Source organism: Tiliqua scincoides, chromosome 1, assembly GCF_035046505.1.
Source record: "Tiliqua scincoides isolate rTilSci1 chromosome 1, rTilSci1.hap2, whole genome shotgun sequence".
Lineage (NCBI taxonomy): Eukaryota > Metazoa > Chordata > Lepidosauria > Squamata > Scincidae > Tiliqua > Tiliqua scincoides.
In genome coordinates this window covers 78,597,309-78,617,681 of record NC_089821.1, presented here as the reverse complement: position 1 = coordinate 78,617,681, position 20,373 = coordinate 78,597,309, and the positions used below count along the sequence as shown (strand labels likewise).

Below are 20,373 nucleotides of genomic sequence, written 5' to 3'. Positions count from 1 at the left end.
CCATGCTGCACAGCCTGCCTTCAAGCGGGCCGCTCAGAGGCCAGGGTTTCCCACCTGTTGAGGTCCACTCCTAAGGCCTTCAGATCCCTCTTGCAGATGTCCTTGTATCGCAGCTGTGGTCTACCTGTAGGGCGCTTTCCTTGCACGAGTTCTCCATAGAGGAGATCCTTTTGGGATCCGGCCATCATCCATTCTCACGACATGACCGAGCCATCGCAGGCATCTCTGTTTCAGCAGTGCATACCTGCTAGGGATTCCAGCTCGTTCCAAGACTGTGTTGTTTGGAACTTTGTCCTGCCAGGTGATGCCGAGGATGCGTCAGAGGCAGCGCATGTGGAAAGCGTTCAGTTTCCTCTCCTGTTGTGAGCGAAGAGTCCATGACTCGCTGCAATACAGAAGTGTACTCAGGACGCAAGCTCTGTAGACCTGGATCTTGGTATGTTCCGTCAGCTTCTTGTTGGACCAGACTCTCTTTGTGAGTCTGGAAAACGTGGTAGCTGCTTTACCGATGCGCTTGTTTAGCTTGGTATCGAGTGAAAGAGTTTCGGATTTCGCTGAGCCAAGGTACACCAAGTCATGGACAACCTCCAGTTCATGCGCAGAGATTGTAATGCAGGGAGGTGAGTCTGCATCCTGAACCATGACGTGTGTTTTCTTAAGGCTGATCGTCTGCTGACCTGAGACTTGAATGTCATATTAAGACCTATCATGGGGGGAATGGTGCTGATTTTGTGGTCTCTTTGTTTAAAAATGAAATCTTTATCAACAAGATTGTTAGAAAAAATATGTATTTTTTCTTAATTTAAGGGGAAAGAAGGAAACCTTTCTTGAATCATTCACGATAACATTACAAATGTTTAACCATTCCGAAGTACAGATTCAGAAGCATAAATCTCATCAGGGACACATTCAGAAACTGGTGGAAAGGCAGAGGGAGAAATCTGCAGCGTGCCTTATTTCTACCAAAGATGGCTAATGCAGTTACAAGGAGATGGGACTGTTCCATTTCCATCTTTGGCTGCAACACCATTTTAATGACAAGCTGAATCTCAAATCACAGATGAGTGAAAATTGCAGATCCACCTATCTCTTAGAATTTTGAATGATCACTCAGAAGGGAGGGAACCCAAAGATGACTCAGCAGCGACCAAACCCTAGAATTAATTATTTTTGTACAAATATAATGTGCACAAATGTAATTGATTTGCTGCAGATGCAAATACTAAATGTTATCCTTCCACTGCCTGTGCTTTATAATAGACAAATGGAGCTGGTCAGTACAAAAGCATTATTGAGGAATAGAGTGCACATACATACAGTACATCATGGGTTCTTTATGATCTCTGTAATAATCTCTTTTATAAAACTGCATGTCTGGACACCTACCGAATACCTTTTTTTTAAACCACAATTGTTAGCTAATGTCATAAAAGGAGTTGAGGCAGCCAGTTTCACCCCATCTGTGGCCTTTCCCAAAGGGTTTTCTGTCCTGATTTTTATGATGGCTTCCCACGAACTGCCCACTGTCTCACGTCTGTCAGTCAATAATGCCATAGCAACAAGAAGTCATAACGCAAGACCCTGCCTATGGGGAAACCTAATCCTGCCAAGTATCAGGCTCCTTTTGCTAAATACTGAGCAACTTCTGCTCCATGCTTTTTCTGGGAGCCCAAAACAGCCCAAAGCCACTTGGCTGTCTTCAAATAATCCCATAGTCTTTGTCACAGAGCCAGGCTGCTCCCTGAAATTTCCTCTCTTTCATTGACACTCAGGCTTGGGTATCATCACCATTTATTATACAAAGGAGAGGAATTAGTAGATAAAACTGTGATACTGCAGCACCACTGCTCCCTTTGTTTATTGTCCATCTTGAGCAGAAACCTAAGGTTCTTTTCATAGCATCAGTCTAAGTAGTATGTCAATATAGATAGGGCAGTTACTTCAGAATCATCTCATTCAAAGTGTTTACATGATTTAAAAAAAACAAAATTATAAGTCTTATTTGGAAAGGCAAAAGAATGTGGAAAATTTTTCCAGTGAATTCACTTTATTCCTTGCCCCTGATCTTAATTAGAACTCTCTGTGTTCACCCCTAATGGTTACGTGACTGATGGGCTAGTCCTATCCGGCATTTTATGACTGCAGGTCTTTTGTTCTGCCTTTGTAAAGGCTGCAGTGGCTTTAAATGGCTAACTGTTGCTGTACACATCAGAGCTGCCGGTGCAAATGACTGGCAGCTCCATGTGCCTACCACTGACAGACCTGGCTTGTACCAGAGCAGATTAGGTAGAGGCAGGGGCAGGTTGTGGATAGTTTGGGGCAAGGAGGGGGAAGTCAGTGATCTGTTTGGAGGTTGGAGGAGGTGTGTTACATGATCCTGTTCCTGTTTTTCCAGATCTGCTGGCCCCTTTCCTTTTCTTGGACTTACAGCAGCAAAATAGCTGCTGTGTGCCTGAAGAGACCCATTGGTGACAAGGCAGCCTACTGGGAGGTAAGTGTTAAAGTTAGTTTTGAATGGGATGATTGGTGTAGGATCCCTGTTTTGTCCCAATGTGAGCAGGTTGCAAGAAAAACTGTAAATACAGCAGAGTACTTTCAGCAGATGTATTTGAGCAAGGGATATCTACTTGTGAGTAGTCAGTTAGCAGTCCAAGAGTCAGCACGAAGAGCAGTCAATCCAAGTATAACAAATCCAAATCAGTTTCCAACAATACACAGTCAAAGGTTCAGTCCATAAGTCAGTAATAACATATACATACAATATCCAGCCTCCTCAGTCACTGGCAGCAATTCCACAGTTATCTCCATCAACTCCCCTACTGCTGCACAGGAAGCTCCAGCAGACTAACCTTATGTAGTCAGCTTAGCCAATCAGTGCTGGCTTGGTCACACCCAGGGTGTGTCAGTCCCAGGTGCCTGCTGATTCTGCTGGCTCAGCAATCTACACCTGCTCCCTGAACCAACTTGTAAGCTGTGGTTCTGCTTCCCTCAGAACACAAAGCTAACATTCTCCTCCTTGGTTCAGGTCATCTATCATACTCAGACCCTTAGTCCCAGCATCTCACAGTTTTCTAGATGCTTAATAGTTCCTTGCACTTTCGTTAGTGCGTCTGCCACGTTCTGGCTTGACTCACAGAATGTCAGGCTGATTAAACCATCAGACACACATTGCTTCACATTTTGGAAGCGTACATCTGTGTGTTTGGACCTCCCTCTCACACCAGGTGTCATAGCCATCTGGATGGCTGCCTGATTATCCTCCATTACTGTAATTGGTTTAGGTACCTGTATGCCAAGATCTAACATTAACTGGTTGTACCAAATAAGTTCCGAACACATCAAACTCAGCGCAGCAAATTCTGATTCACATGTGGATAGCGACACATGTCTTTGCTTTACAGTCTTCCATCCCACTAAGGCTCCTGCCAGAAATAGTGTCATGCCTGAGGTTGACTTCCTTGTCTCGGTGTCCGAGGCAAAATTTGCATCCACATATGCTGTAAGACTCAGACCACCCTTAGGTTCAAGGTACAAGGACAAGTCTATTGTTTGTTTTAAATACCTCAGGACACGTTTGGCGGCTAGCCAGTGTTTCTGTTTGGGTTGGCTTGATGCTCTGGCCAATAAATTACAAGCCATCGCTATGTCCGGTCTACTCCACTGGCTAATGTACATTAAACTTCCCAGTAAGGATTTATACATATTGGTGTCAAACATGGGACTGGGTGATTCATCCTTCTCGAAGTCAGTTTCCATAGGCGTCATCACCCCATTGCACTGCTCCATGTTAAACTTTCTTAGCAAGGCAGCTATTTTGCCTCTTTGTGAGATTTTATAGCCATTTAATACTTTGGTAATATCCAATCCAACATAGTTGTGTATTTCCCCCAAGTCATGCAATGTAAACCTTTTTCGCAATGCTTCTATAAGAACATCTGCTTGTTCTGCATTCTTACATAGTATTGCAAGGTCATCAACAAAACATAGTACAATGCATTTCAGCTGGCCTTTACCCCTGGTAAAAATACATGGGTCAGCTGTGCCTTGTTGGAATCCCTCCTCCTTCAGTGCAGTAGAAAGACATTGGTTCCACTTGTAACCAGATTGCTTTAGTCCATATAGGCTCTTTTTAAGTAGCCAGTATCCTTTATCAGTTTCAGCAGTCCCCAAAGGTTTCCTCATGTAAACAGTGTGTCTAAGTGGCGCATGTAAATATATGGTCTTAATATCTAAATGCCTAATTTTATACCCTTCCTTCGCCGCTAACACCAGCGCACTATACAAGGAACAATTTCTGAGAGTGGGTGCGAACAGTTCATCATAATCTGACGCATCCTGTCCAAATCCTTGTGCGACTAAGTCTGGCCTTACATTTTGTCTGATTATTTGCATCCCTCTTCACCTTGAATACCCATTTGCACCCAATTGCCTTTTCCCCTTTTGGGAGATAGGTTTCCTCATACACATTTAAATCATGCATAGATTTTAACTCAGCATTGATAGCTTCCTTCCATGCTGTTTGTTCACTTAAAGGCATGTCCTTTATAGCGTCATATGAGAAAGGTTCAATGGACACTTGACAAATAGTCTCTGGTTTGAACCGATCAGGTTCCCTAAGTTCTCTGGTGGATCTATGGGGTATACTGACATCCTCATCAGCCTCATCAGTGGGTTCTGGGTCTGGTATCTCAGTCTCAGGTTCTGGCTGCAATCCTTTTTCATCCATATCAGGGAATGTCTCCTCATCCCTAGGCTCCTCCTTCAGTATAGGAGGTAGTCTTTTAGGCGATTTCACTTTTACAGGGACAGATTTCTTTGATTGTAATCCATTGTAGTCTGCCATCGGGTAGGATGTGGCAACACATGGCCCCAAACGTTCCCACCCTGTAGTGTCCTCTAAGAATTTTGCACTTGCACTAATAACAATGTCCTTTGAGTGCAAGTACCCAAATCTGTACGCCTTGTGGTTCGCTTCATGCCCAAGGAAGTACATCTTCCTGCTTTTCTGTTGTCCTTTACGCCTTTGTGTCTTAGGTATGTGTACATATGCAGGGACACCAAACATATGTACATATTCCAGAGAGGGTGTTCTCCCATGCCATATCTTATATGGTATCTGTCCAGTGCCAGAATGCCAGATCACATTTAATGTATGCGAAGCACACATCATTGCCTCGCTCCAATATTTAAATGGTAGTCCACTGTCTTTAAGCATACAGAATGCCATATTCTGCAAAGTTTGGCCCCTTCTTTCACAGTGGACATTGTGTTGAGGTCGATAAGGTGCTGACATGCGATGCTCTATACCATTTTCTTTTAACAATCTTTCAAACCTTTGGTTCACAAATTCACCTCCCCGGTCAGTTATGATGCAGTTATGATGGCCCCTTCTTTCACAGTGGACATTGTGTTGAGGTCGATAAGGTGCTGACATGCGATGCTCTATGCCATTTTCTTTTAACAATCTTTCAAACCTTTGGTTCACAAATTCACCTCCCCGGTCAGTTATGATGCATTTGGGTAGCCTGCCTGTCTTCCTCTTTACAAACTTCAGCCAGTATTCCACTGTCTGGCTGGTCTGTGCTTTAGTGCCCATCAGATAACAAAAGCCAAATCTAGAATGGTGATCCTCGATGGACAACACAAACCTAGCTCCTCCCATACTGGGAGAGAATAGCCCAATTAAGTCCATGAATATTAGGTCTAGCACCTCTTTGGTAATGTAATTTCCAGGCTTCCTGGTGGGTGTAGCTTTGGACTTGATAGCCTTACATACTTCACAATCCAAGTACAATCCGCATGATCTCAACGTAACCCCTTCTGATTGTTCTACTGTCCTTTTAAGGGCTGGGAAACAAGCAAGTCCCAATTGGTGGTGTAACTTATGGATACAATGTGAGTGTGCTGCTTGGTTAGTCAACACTGACCTCACAGTTTCTTTTGAAGTCGAGTATAACAAATACAATTCACCACGTAATTTAGCAGTTGCTACGTGCTCAGCATTCTTCATTATTTCACACTCCTCCGTATGGAATTTCAGGGTGTAGCCCTGCCTTGTCAACGCAGCAACAGATAGGAGGTTGTAGGTCAGGTTTGGTACATATACCATTTCAAGGGCTCTGTGCAGTACTGGCAAAAAGACCTTTCCCTTTCCACACACACTGGCAATGACTCCATCTGCTAGTGTGACACATTGTTTCAATCATTTGAGCCTGCAGCAAACCAGTCTCTTATCAATGCAAATGTTTGCTATAGCCCCACTGTCAATAACAAAATAGTTTTCACAGTCCTTTGTTTTTCCGGTGACAGTCAAATTCACCCCTTCTCCTTTGCCATAACCGAGGGGTTTCTTTCCTCCCCTTTTAGACTGACAGTCTTTGATTAAGTGGGAAGGGCTCTGGCAGTGATAACATTTTTTCACGGCAGAGTAAGCTTTTGCAGAATCAAGGTCACTTACTCTTTCCACAGGTGCTTTTCCTCTTTGCAGGGCTGAGGAATTCTGCTTATGATCTCTAAGCACTTTGTTTTCTTTTCTCCTTCTTTCCTCCTCAAGGAGTCGACTTGTCAGGCTAGCAATTGTTAGTTCTGCTTGGGGTACTACTTCCAAATTTGCCACAAACTGGTCATAGCTTTCATCGAGGGAGCAGAGAATTATGTACACCTGCTGCAGTTCAGTAAAATTTAGCTCCTTTTCCTGGAGTTCCCCCAGAGTCCGTTTCATAAACTCTAGGTGAATCAGCATGTTCCCTCTTGGCTGGAGGCGTGTCCGTAGCAATTTTTGCATGAGATGTATCTGTGTGCCGACACTATCTCGCACATAGATGGCTCTGAGTGCCTCCCAACATTCTCTCGCCAAGATGTCCGTCAGATGCTGGTCCTCCAAGGTCAAGCCAATTATACATAATGCTCTTTCATTTTCCCTTTGGTAAGTTTGTATTAGTTCTGCGTCGTCCTCCTCATTGAGGACTGCCAAGTCTGGCAGATTAACCACCACATTCCACAGAGCCTCTCACTTTAGCAACAACGAGACTTTACAAGACCAAGTGGCATAATTATGTCCATTCAACCAGGTTATCAGGAACCCTGAGGCTGCAACTGTGCTCATCTCCATGCTCTTAATCTTTTCAGTCACCTGTAGCTTTAACAGTAGCAACAGCAGTTCTTGTAGCTCACCAGTTCACAGGACCAACTCAGCAGTTGCAGGGACCAAGTCAGCAGTTCCTGGGTCCATAATCCATGTTAAGGTTAGTTTTGAGTGGGATGATTGGTGTAGGATCCCTGTTTTGTCCCAATGTGAGCAGGTTGCAAGAAAAACTGCAAATACAGCAGAGTACTTTCAGCAGATGTATTTGAGCAAGGGATATCACAAGTAGAGTAGTCAGTTAGCAGTCCAAGAGTCAGCATGAAGAGCAGTCAATCCAAGTATAACAAATCCAAATCAGTTTCCAACAATACACAGTCAAAGGTTCAGTCCATAAGTCAGTAATAACATATACATACAGTATCCAGCCTCCTCAGTCACTGGCAGCAATTCCACAGTTATCTCCATCAACTCCCCTACTGCTGCACAGGAAGCTCCAGCAGACTAACCTTATGTAGTCAGCTTAGCCAATCAGTGCTGGCTTGGTCACACCCAGGGTGTGTCAGTCCCAGGTGCCTGCTGATTCTGCTGACTCAGCAATCTACACCTGCTCCCTGAACCAACTTGTAAGTTGTGGTTCTGCTTCCCTCAGAACACAAAGCTAACATTAAGTAAAAAATATCTTATTGGCCACCTGATCGCGCCGCCCCCCAGCATTGCATGCAGCACTCGCTTGGTCAGTACAGCTGCATAACCGAAGATGGTGAGGGAAAGGATTATGCTGGGAAGGTGGTTCTAGGATCTGGAATGGCTGCCAGCAGGAGACCCTCCTGCCTGGCTACCCCATCAGACAAATGATACGTGGCGTAACTGTGGCTGCATCTTCCTCAGCCACCAGGACCATGTCTTTTTACCATATAAAGAAGCTTCACCCCAGCAGTGTCTTCTCTAGTGGCTGTTTGCTTGTGCTCTTTTGCATCTTTTTAGATTGTGAGCCTTCTTGGGACAGGGAGCTATTAGAGACTTGATTTTTCTCTGTAAACCGCTTTGTGAACTTTCTGTTGAAAAGCGGTATATAAATACTGTTAATAATAATAACTAATAATAAGGATAGGCTGTCACCACTGTGTGTTTTTGTCTCTGTCTCAGGAACTTCCTTATACTGTAAAAATTACCAAAGACAGGAAAGGAGTTCCCCCAGATCTCCACACCAATCATTTCAGGTTGTGCCAATGACTGGCAGATAAAAATAATCCAGTGGTGGCTCTTTACTTTTAAACAACAGCTTTCTGATGCCTTTGACACATGTGGGCACAGGCGAAACCAGAATTGTGATTAGAAAAACACAGATTGATAGTGAACAGTTTCTGCTAGCTGGCAATATAAAGGCCAAAGAATTCAAAATGAAATGAAGCCCTTGATCCTTCTTCAGAAAAATTCACTAGATTCAGTACTTCATGGAACATCTGAGTTCCACAGCTCCTGCAATATTTGTTTACGGACGTCGAGGCATAGAAAGAGTAACTTGACTCCAGTCCAGATGACTTTCTCTAAGTATGCCTAACACAAAATATTGTTAACAACATCCTAAGTACACGTGACAGGTCTACCCCCCCCCCAGTTATGTCTGCTTGCTAATGAAATGAACTGAGATCTTAAGAAAATGAGACCTGTGGTGTCCTTTGCTGCTTGTCAAGAGTGAAGATAGTTTGTTTCTCCCAAACCCTATTTGCCGTAGGTTGCAATGTCAAGAAATACTGATAAAAATGCAAATGATTGATTGATTGATTTATGATTGATTTATGCTGCAAAAGGGCAGAAATTGTAAATGCACAAGATGGAAAAATAAAGCAAATTACACTTAGCTGAGTTGAAGTTCAAATATATTAATGTTGCTTTTCCAGTAAAGCAATGGAGACTTCTTCTCAGGTAAATGTGTATCAGACTGCAATCTGACTCAATGTATTGTGGTAGTGTTGGGAACAACCCCCAGGACTGCGAGGCTAATATTTATTTGCTTAGTTTCAACGTTTGTTTCATGCACTAGCTCAAAACATCCAAGCTCATTTTCATTGTTCGGAGACTTCAGTTTGAAAAAGCACTTTGCAGTAGAGATCCCTCCACAGTGGAATAGTATGATGCAATTAATGTCCGTGGCATGGCACAATTACTGTGTCTGATTCTCTGGTCAATTTTATCCACAATTCAGGGTGAAACTAGACATTATTTGCCATAACTGTACCTCCTCCCAATGAGTTGTTGTTGTTGAAAAACATTAATAAGAGGTTGTAAATTTGATTGGAAGGGTGTATGAAGGACAGAGTGCTGAACATTTTCTCCCAATAATTTTTTCCAGTCAAAATCTTCTCCACATGCAAAGCAATGGGAGGCAAAGAGTTGATTGAAAACTTGGATGACGGCAAAAGGGTTAAATACGGGGGCCATGTGGTGGTCCTGAAGCAGGGGGGGAAAATGTTGTCCCCCTCCCCCCGGAAGTATTCGTGGTGACATCATTGCAATCAGCCTTTCAGAAAGGCTTAGAGTAGCTGCACAATTGCAACCACCTCAGAGCCTTTCCTGGCCACCCGCCTACCCTTCTCCACTTAAAAAAAATAGTGGAGGAGGGGGTCGGCCCCCGGAGTGGAGCAGAAAGGCTCTGAGGATGGCAGTGATCATGGCCACCCACAGAGCTTTTTCACGCCACTCCAAGGGCCACCCACCCTCTAATGCTATTTTTTACAAGCAGGAGAGGGCTGGTGGCTGCACTGGCAATGGAGGAGCACAACTGGGTGGGGGAGAGATTTTGCTGCACTTCCCGCAAGGCGCTCTGGGGCTTTTGCCCTCCTTGCCCCCCCTCCAGGAATGTCACTGCCTGAAGCTACTTTTCAGCTAAAGGGAAGGGGAGGGGGATAAAGTTGCATGCATCTACATGTATTGTCTAGTTTGGTCCTAAGGTAATAGCTGTACAAAAGGTAAAAATGAGGCTGATTGGTCCTGATAAGTGATGACCTATCATAGCACTACACTTGACAGATCTACTCTGGAGATCAGGGGGACTAAACAAATAGGGAAAGCCAGCTGGTTCTGCCTATATCAGTCCGCTTGATAGGGCTTCTCTTGGATCACAGATGCACAGTGCTTAAGCAGACTTAATTTGTTGGACAGTTGGAAATGTATAATTGAGGCTATTGGCACAGGGCTCTGATCTAGAGCACATACATCAGATAAACTGCTTTAGGGAAGGATATTGTGCCACTCAATAGAAGGATTAGTGAGTTCTGTATTTTAGTTCAAAAACAAAAATAAAAAAGCAAACCTATCCATATGCTGTCAAGTCTCACGATGCTTTCGAGAAATGGCCTGTTGCCATTTCAACAAATTCATTATATGCCTTATCAAACGCTTCTCTTGTGCAGACAAGCTCCCTTGCATAAGATGATTTTGAAGTTTATAGGAAGTTTATAAACTCTAGGAAGTTTATAGATTTATCATTATTTTTGCCATATGTCTGCACCTGATGGCTGGCAAAATCCTCCTTAATTGTTGTCACAGATGACCAACTATTCTGGGGTGAGGAAGCACACCCCATTATAGTTTGGTTGTCTGCATGGGGTCAAAGTTACTCTCCACTAAGAAATCAGCCATTTTTATAGCTGCCACAATGTTGGGGTTCATTTTCAAGGTTTGATGGACTGTTGTTTAAGCCTTTCATTACAGGCAATATACCCAGATATTTTCAGAGTCTCTAGGGGCGTAGACCTAACCCCTTATGCCAGTGCTTTCCAGCACTGACATAAGGGCAATGCAGCTCTGAGGTAAAGGAACAAACATTCCCTTACTTTGAGGAGGCCTCCGTGACTGCCACCCAACTGCAGGATCCAGCACATGTCCCATTGGCACCGCTATGCCAATGCTGGAAAGCACTGACATAAGGGGTTAGGATTGCGCCCTAGGTTTGTATGTACTTACATAGCAGATTATATTTTCCAATTTTCAAAAATTAGGTGCTGTGTAGCTGATTCTTCCAAAAAGTACAAGGTTTTTATGCTAGGAATGGCTTGGCAAGTCATTATTTAGGCACATGTATCTTCCTGAGGGCTACAGGATTTTGAGAGGATTGTCTCTTTGAAAACATGACAGGCCAAGTGGAACCATAGGTTAAGTCACATGACCAACTTGCCACGGTAAAAAGTCAAGTCGAATGATTCTATGTTAAATATGGTGAAGTGGTCATGTGACTCTTTAACCACATTCAGCTCCCAGAAATGCACATTTACCATACTATTTTACCAGAGCCGCCCAATATTGTTTCGGTGGTTACATGGTGAATGAGAATTTGATTGAAAGTTGGAGTTCTAGTGAATTGATCTTTTAATCTGTGTGGAAACTTGTTTAATGGCATATCTGGTTGTTAGTTATTGTCCTTAATAAACTCTTTCCTTACTCTCGGAGGCAAACTATTATGACTTGTATTGATCAATGGCTAAAGTGACAGTTTGGTAATGAAATTTCATAATGGGGTGTTCTGAAATCTCAAATTACTGGAAATTAGAGTGGAAAGAAGGTGATGGATGGATCCCTATTTAGTTATTGTCTTGGATTTCCTGCCCTGGCCTCATTCAGTGAAGCACTTTCTGCTGGTCCAGTCGAGGTTGCCCACATATGTTTTACTCCTGCTATTTGGGATTTTTTTCAGCTTGTACAACCTGAGGATGTGGACAGGATCCTTTGCAGTGTAAGGCCAACTGCCTACTCACTTGACCATTGCTTGGCTTGGCTTGTGGGGGCTGGTCAAGTGGACAAAGAGTAATCAATTCATCTCTGGTAGAGAGAGTGCTACCAGTAGCATTAAAGCTGTTGGTAGTGTGCCCCCTCCTGATGAAACTGTCCCTAGACTTCACCATGTTAGATAACTACCAGCTAGTCTCAAACCTCCCATTTTTGGGCAGGGTGTTTGGCAGGTTGTGGTGTCTCAGCTTCAGAGGGTCATGAATGAAACTGATTTTCTTGACCTCTTTTATTCTGGCATCAGACCAGGCTTTGAGAGGGAAACAACCCTGCCTGGTGGATGATTTGTGCCAAGGACCAGATGGGAAATGTGTCCTTGTTGGTCCTGGTGCTTTCATTACAATTGACTACAGTGTCATTCTGGGTTGGTTTGCCAGGTTAGGGCTTGGGGAAATTTTTTTGCAGTGGTTCTACTCCTTTCTGGCTGACAAATTCCAGAAGGTGTTATTAGGGGATACCTCTTTGGTGCTCTAGCTTTTGAAATGCAGGGTGCCACAAGATTCTGTTTTGTCCTCTGTGCTGTTTAACTTCTGCATGAACCACTGGAAATATCATCTGGAGGTTTAGAGTGTCATGAATATGCAGGTGATACCCAGCTCTTTCACTGTCAGCTAATCCCAGGATCGGTATAGAAATCCTGGAGGGCTAACTGGAGGAATTTGGGATTAGATGAGGGTGAACTGAAATTAAATCCACATAAAACAGGGGTTCTCTTGGTTGGGGAAACTGACATTGAAGATATTGAACTATCAACCTGCCCTGAATAGGATTGCACTTCCACTGCAGGAGTAAGCTCATGGCTTGTAGTTCCTCTGGACTCATCTCATTGGGTACAGTGGCAAGGAGGCCTTTGCCAAGCTAAACCTCATGTGCCACTTGTGGCCATACTTGAGTTGGTTGAACCTACCCACAGTAGTCTGTGCCTTAGTGATCTCAACTCTTGACTACTGTAATGTGCTTTACATGGGGCTGCCCCTGGAGACTGTCCCCTGTGACTTGGCTGCCCCTGGAGACTGTCCCCTGTGACTTCCACTGTAGCTGATGTAGAATGCGGTGGTCCATGTGGTTGCTGGGGCTTGACAGTTTATTTCTGTTGAGCCATTGCTTTGGCAGCTGCATGGCTGCTGGTTTGCTTCCAAGTGCAATTCATGGTGCTGGTTTTGACCTTTAAAGCCTTATCCAATTTGGGACCCATGCAACTCGAAGACTACCTTCTTCTGCATCAACTGGCTTGCCCCCAAAGGTTATCAGAGGGGGCCCTGCAGAGTGTGCCATCCCTGACTAAGGCCAGATTGGTGACCACAAGGGGTATGGCCTTCTTTTCAGAACTTTGAAACTCTGAAAGTCTCTCCCTTTTGAGTTAAGATTGGTACCCTTCCTGTTAGCCTTTTCATACATCACAAGATTGTTCTAAGGAAAAAATTAAGGGGAAAAACCTAGTATGCTGCCATGAGCTCCTTGCAGGAAAGGTGAGATAATGATAATAAAGCATAATGAAGAATAAAATAACTTCACTGTTAAAGTAAGACTTCCACCCCACTCGCACTTTCTACATGAATGATGTAGGCATAGAAAAAAAAAGCGTGTTCACCACAGTGATGGCTAGCTTGGCCCAAACTTGAAATTCAGAACAGAAAACTATCTCTTCAGTCACTGTTTCATGGCCCAGAAATAAGAAAATAGCCCCCAAAAGAATAACCCCAGGATGCCTCTGCCTCTCTTCTTAACCTTTAAACATGAAAGGTGTGAGTGTATGTTGGACTCTCTGCAGTCCCCTCACTGCATATTGTAAATGTAAACTACCCTGAAAGTGGAAACATTGAAGGGCAGGTCATCAATAATTTAAATAAATGAATAAATAAATAATTGCTAAAGGTCACTTAAGTAGTGGCACTACATATGACAAAACCACATGGGGACTAAAGAGAGGAAGTCGATTCAGACATCATAACTTTCCCTGTTGTAAAATAACGTTTTTCAATTGTCCAGGGTTGCAATTCATATGGAACTATGTGGCATGTGGAACAAACCATAAGCATGTACACGTATGCATAGGATTGTGTGATGGAGCTCAGGTTTTCTTTCTTTCTTTCCTTCTTTCTTTCCTTTCTCTCTCTCTCTCTCTCTCTCTCTCTCTCTCTCTCTCTCTCCTCAGAGTACACTTTGGATATTGCTCAAGGCGGTTTACATAGGCAGGCTTCCTATATCCAATAAGGGTCTTTAGAATATTATTCTAGAGAGAGAGAGAACTATGCATATAGAATCCAGCTGTTATCCTTTAGTGATGTACCCGACTTCCTTTTAGCTGCAGGAACACTCCATATGCATCCCTCCAAGGACTATGTATGTATGTATATATGTGTGTGACCACTTCATGAACTTTTTGCTGAAAAGCAGGATATGAATATTCAGCCATAGCAGAATCACCAGGTTTTGATCAAAATTGACTTCATGGCAGGCATCCATTCGAGAGCATTATCTTTCTGCAGTCATACATTCTCTGTAACGTCTATATCTCAAATCAGATGTGTTAAAATGTCCTGTCTCTGCCAGTGATGTGGGCTAAATATCTAGGGGGAAAACAGAAAATTGGGGACTCCCGCTGGTTGCTCTGACTGATGCTGTCCCACTGTCAATTTACTGCTGAGATTTGTGATGCCTCAATTGTAGGAATTAGGAAGGGAGGTATGAAACAATCAAGACTCACTTTATATACCCATTACTAGCCAACGATAAAACAAAAAGGTTCCCCACAGCCACTGGTCCTATCATTCCACTCCTTGGAGACACATTTGGCTTTATGGCATAAGTCACAAGATGCTTTGTTCTCTGCTAATTGGGAGCTATTATTCCAGGGAGTAGATAAAGGAGGGAGGAGCAGGTGTAATGCACCATGCAACTGCCTTTCCCTCTTATTCCTATGTCCCTTGGGCATGCATCATTTTAAGAACTTAAGAACAGCCCCACTGGATCAGGCCATAGGCCCATCTAGTCCAGCTTCCTGTATCTCACAGCAGCCCACCAAATGCCCCAGGGAGCACACCAGATAACAAGAGACCTGCATCCTGGTGCCCTCCCTTGCATCTGGCATGCTGACATAGCCCATTTCTAAAATCAGGAGGTTGCACATACACATCGTGGCTTGTAACCCGAAATGGATTTTTCCTCCAGAAACTTGTCCAATCCCCTTTTAAAGGCATCCAGGCCAGATGCCATCACCACATCCTGCGGCAAGGAGTTCCACAGACCAACCACACGCCAAGTAGAGAAATATTTTCTAAAGTCTGTCCTAACTCTCCCAACACTCAATTTTAGTGGATGTCCCCTGGTTCTGGTGTTATGTGAGAGTGTAAAGAGCATCTCTCTATCCACTTTATCCTTCCCATGCATAATTTTGTATGTCTCAATCATTTCCCCCCTCAGGCGTCTCCTTTCTAGGCTGAAGAGGCCCAAACGCCCTAGCCTTTCCTCATAAGGAGAGTGCCCCAGCCCAGCAGTCATCTTAGTCACTCTCTTTTGCACCTGTTCCATTTCCACTATGTCCTTTTTGAGATGCAGTGACCAGAACTGGACACAAGACTCCAGGTGTGGCCTTACCATAGATTTGTACAACAGCATTATAATATTAGCCGTTTTGTTCTCCATACCTTTTCTAATTATCCCTAGCATAGAATTGGCCTTCTTTACTACTGCCACCGCACATTGGGTTGACACTTTCATCGACCTGTCCACCACTACCCCAAGATCTCTCTCCTGATCTGTCACACACAGCTCAGAACCCATCAGCCTGTATGTGAAGTTTTGATTTTTTGCCCCAATGTGCATGACTTTACACTTACTTACATTGAAATGCATCTGCCATTTAGCAAAGCCTTCTCTGTTTGTAGTAGTGCATAGGATGGGAGCAAACAGGCATGATAGTGAAATGAAAAAAATACCAGAAATGCAGCTTTCTGCATTGCTTTGGAGGATTATCTTATCACCAACAATCCCATGAACTAAATCTCTCCAGGGTCATGTGCTGCACCTGCTAATTCCCATCCCTCCTAAGGGGCAAATTGAACAACCTATCTTACATGTTTTGGTAGTGGTACTTTGATATACCCCCTTTGTCACTGAGCCCCAACTTCCCAATGCAACTCAGGCTGATGTTGAAACTAGAAGCTGCCTTGCTTCTCTTAGTCCTTTCCTTTTGTGTAAGAATTTGTGCCTCTTCCTCTCTTGTTTGTTTTTGTCGTCCTGATGTTTTCCCTAGTTCTGCTAAGGCAAGCAGGGTCAGGCAGCCAGGCGGGCAGGCTTGGGAGAAAATAATTTATTCCAGTAAGGCTTAATCCTCTAAATATATCAGATTCTTTGGTGAAATCTGGAGAGGGAGGGGGGAGGCAGAGAGCAGGAACGGATTTTGAAAAGAAATGAAGATTACCAGCAGCTTTTGGATCCTGTTAAATACAGTCCAGTGTCATTGCAATGAAAGTCCTTTAAACCTGCTTCAGTGGTGCAGGGAAAAAAGAAGAAAATCAAACTTGCCGTGCACCAAGGCTGATTCAGAGCTACTGATGTGGTGCAGGCCTCTTTTGTGACTCTTTACTGGTTCTGATTTCATACCAGCTTAGCAGTAGTTGTTTGTTGGAAATCAAGGTTGCTCCCCACATGGAAAGCTTCATGTTAGAGAGAACTTGGCTGACATAACTTCTTAATGATTTTAGATGATGGTGCTTTAAAAAAAAACACTATTGTGAAATCAGAGGCAATATTGTTACATGAGAGATCAGTACCACACCAGTAAATAGAGACTTGAATCAAAATGCCAAGTCTGTGTGGCTTGGGAGGATCAAATACACTGAAAAAGCCCAGCTTGGTCAATGGTCAGATTTTCTTATGGATCTAAGAACTATGAAGTGATTCGAATATATATTGCCATCACTGGATTTATCGTCCCTTGGGGGTCCACAACTGAATCTGTTAACAATGCCACTGAGATGCATTGTATTTGAGATTATGTTTGGTGGTATGAAAATTCTTTAGGTAGTGATCTATGGTGGCTTATTCAGACAAGGAGGTCATTGCTTAATGCAGTGATTAAGTGAGGAACTTGTTAGCTGGCCCTAAATTTCAAAATATGTGGGGAAGGAAGACCTGCACAGAAAGGATTAAGAAACCCATTAGTATTCTTAAGCCTGTCAATGGTCTGAGTTGATTCTTGTTCTGAAAATATATCCCTGGAAGTCTATCGCAATAACAGCGAACATCCAGTATCATTTACAAATTTATTGTGAATTCTCCTCTGTACTCAAAGCACAAATCATATATGGAAGCCATACTGGTTCCAGAGGAAGTTAGGGGGACAAGACTTAAGTAGTGCTTTCTGTGGCCTAATGATAAAATGGGAGGTTCCAAACTGATGTCAAAGCTTTCAGGCCCATTCTAAAATTCTTTGTCCTTGATAACATAGGCTTAACATTTTAAGGATGACAAAGCACCTCTGTTGCTGATTGTATTGTGACTGTGATGAGCAACTCTTGATTGGTGCCTGGGTCTGTTCTTATTAAGTGTGAAAGATTGACTAAATATGCATAAATGCAGGGGTGCATTTAGAAATAAACATAATATTGAAGGACCGACTTGATGCACATGGGGAGGGGAGAGATTGATAGGGAAAACACTTTCAAAAGATATGTCACTTGCTGATCCTTCAATTTACTTGCTGGTTCTGTAAACTTGTGCTCTGATGCACAGTTGTAGTCACGCTTCAGGTGAAGAGCCCAGTATGACTACTCCAAAAATACTATGTCTTTTTTCATTGACATTTGCTTTCCCCCACTGTCTTCCCTTATGATGATGATGATGATGATGATGTCAGTGCTGATCTGAGGTGAGCCATTTCTGCTGCCTTATAAATTGTTCTCTTATCATGCTGTGTTTGGTCTCTCATTCCTGGCAGATCCAGTTGTAGCCTTTGATCATGCAAGAAATGACTGGTCCTAGTCTCTTTGCCATTACCCGCAGTCTTACATGGAGAGAACGGCAGAAGACAAATACTTAAAGCATGAAAAAAAAAAATCAAGATTTTCAAAACAAGCGTTCCCAGGGCTGGATAAGGACCAGGTGAGATGGCAGACTTATGCCAGGATATACCTTGGAAAAAGCATGAGCATCTTATGCATCCACATTGTTGAACAGCCATTTTGAACCACTGTGCCATGGCACACTGGTGTTTCATGGATGGTCTGCAGATGTGCCATGAGAGTTTGAGGGAGGATCATTTGTTAATAGAGCCACTGGGGGATGTGAGCCCCTGCAGTCAGTGTGGTGTGCCTTGTCAGTTGTCAAAAAATCGTTGATGTGCCTTTTTAGTGTGATGATGATGACACTAAAAAACCGGTGATGTGACAATTTTAGTGCCTTGTCAGTGTGCCATGAGATGAAAAAGGTTGAAAATCACTGTTGTAGATGGTCACATTCTTTTTATAACAGTGGTACTTCTCCCAAAGAATCTTGGGAACCATTGCTTGTTCTGAGAACAATCTTAGCTCTCTGGCCTTCCCCCCAAAACCCCTGCTGCCAGTATGTATGTATGTATGCATGCATGTATGTACAGTGGTGCCTCGCAAGATGAAATTAATTCGCTCCGAAAGTCGTTTTGTATTGCGAAAATTTCGTCTTGCGAAGCGCGGTTTCCCATAGGAATGCATTGAAATTTAATTAATGCATTCCTGTGGGCAAAAAAAGTCAGAACAAAGTCAGATTTGGTTTACAAAGTGTTTAAGTGCTCTTTAAAGGAATACATACTGTACAGAGGATTTCAAAAATTTCAAGCACAAAAGTTCAACTTTTTAATTTTAAAAATCTGTCTTGCGAAGCACTGCCATAGAAAAATTCGTCTTGCGAAGCATGGCCATAGAAAATTTGTCTTGCGAGTCACCAGAAAAAATCACAAAAACGCTTTCGTCTTGCGAGTTTTTCGGTGTGCGAGGCATTCGTCTTGCGAGGCACCACTGTACAATATTTTTGTGCTACCTTACAGGCCAAGTTAATAGAAAATATAGCAGTTAGGTTATTAGCTACACCAGTGATTCCGAAACTGTGAGCTGTGGCTCCACAGGGAGCCATGGAAACCAGCCAGAGGAGCTGCAGAATCCTCATGAAAACCCTACTTCCCTATATAATGTATAGGATCATTGCCTTAATGGGGAGCCACAGCCAATGGCCCAGTAGGTCAAGGGAGCTGCCAGTCCAAAAAGTTTGGGAACCATTGAGCTACACTATTTCCAGGCTGTTTTTAGGGCAGTTCCACATATAGAGCATTGCAGCGATCTGGTTGGTATTTAATTTGAACACTGATTATCATGACCAAGTTATCTCTGCCCAGAAAAGTTGGCATAGCAGTTGGCATAGCTGCTGAAGCTCATAAATAGAGCTTCATGCCGCCAAGGCCACTTGAGCGTTCACTGCAAAGGCTGAATATAACAGTATCTCCAAGCCTTCTGTAAGAAAACCAGATTGCCAAGGAATCCCAGTGGGAAGTGGGAATAACTTAAGCCGTTGTGTGGGTATGCAGTGAGTATAGAATCTTCTACAGCAGCCAGTGCATTTTTTAAACCCACCACCTATCTCTCCATACCCCCTTCTTTTGTTCCTATTGAGTATAATAGCAATAGGATGGGGTTGTCTAGGAAACTTAGGGTGCAATCCTAACCCCTTATGTCCGTGCTTTCCAGCATTGGCATAGCAGTACCAATGGGACATGTGCTGCATCCTGCAGTTGGGTGTCACTCACAGAGGCCTCCTCAAAGTAAGGGAATGTTTTTTCCCTTACCTCGGAGCTTCATTTCCCTTATGTCACTGCTGGAAAGCACTGACAAAGGGTTAGGATTGCTCTCTTAGTTGACAAGCTACTAGAAGAAGGTTGCTGTACCTTGAGAGAAAACTCTCTAGCCTGGTTTTTAAAAGCTTTCAATTATGCTAGATTATGCATCTTCCTTTTGCAAGTTATTACACTGCCTGATTAGATTTACAACACAACCCTATGTGTGTCTACTCAGAAGCAAGCCCTATTGAGTTCATTGGGCCTTACTTGCAGGAAAGTGTGCATAGGATTGCAGCCTATGCAGAAGGTAGAACTAGACATGACAACAGCACATCTGTGTCTCAGACGTGGAACAAGCCAGGGCCCAATCCTATCCAACTTTCCAGCGCCAATGCAGGCGCAATGGGACCCTGAGGTAAGAGAACAAACGTTCCCCTACCTTGAGGAGCCCTCCATGACTACCCCCACCACCACAGGATGCGGTTCACACCCCATTGGCACAATTGCACTGGAGCTGGAAAATTGGATAGGATTGGGCCCCCAAACAGCTGTAAAGTAGGGGGGCACTGTTGGTTCCTTCTGTGAACACTGGCCATCCATCTAACATTTGCACTGCCTGTCTTTTCATTGTCAGATGTCCGCTTTGCACACGAGCCAGCTGTGATGATGCTGTGGATATATCTGCTCTTTAACATGA

General features: G+C 43.5%; 1 protein-coding gene across 1 annotated transcript; it reads right to left on the bottom strand.

The window, feature by feature from the left end:
• Positions 1-3,039: 3,039 nt before the first annotated feature.
• On the bottom strand, positions 3,040-4,182 carry LOC136645125 (uncharacterized). Its single transcript, XM_066621375.1, has one exon. It carries the CDS (start codon positions 4,180-4,182, stop codon positions 3,040-3,042), a length of 1,143 nt encoding a protein of 380 aa, XP_066477472.1.
• Positions 4,183-20,373: the final 16,191 nt, after the last annotated feature.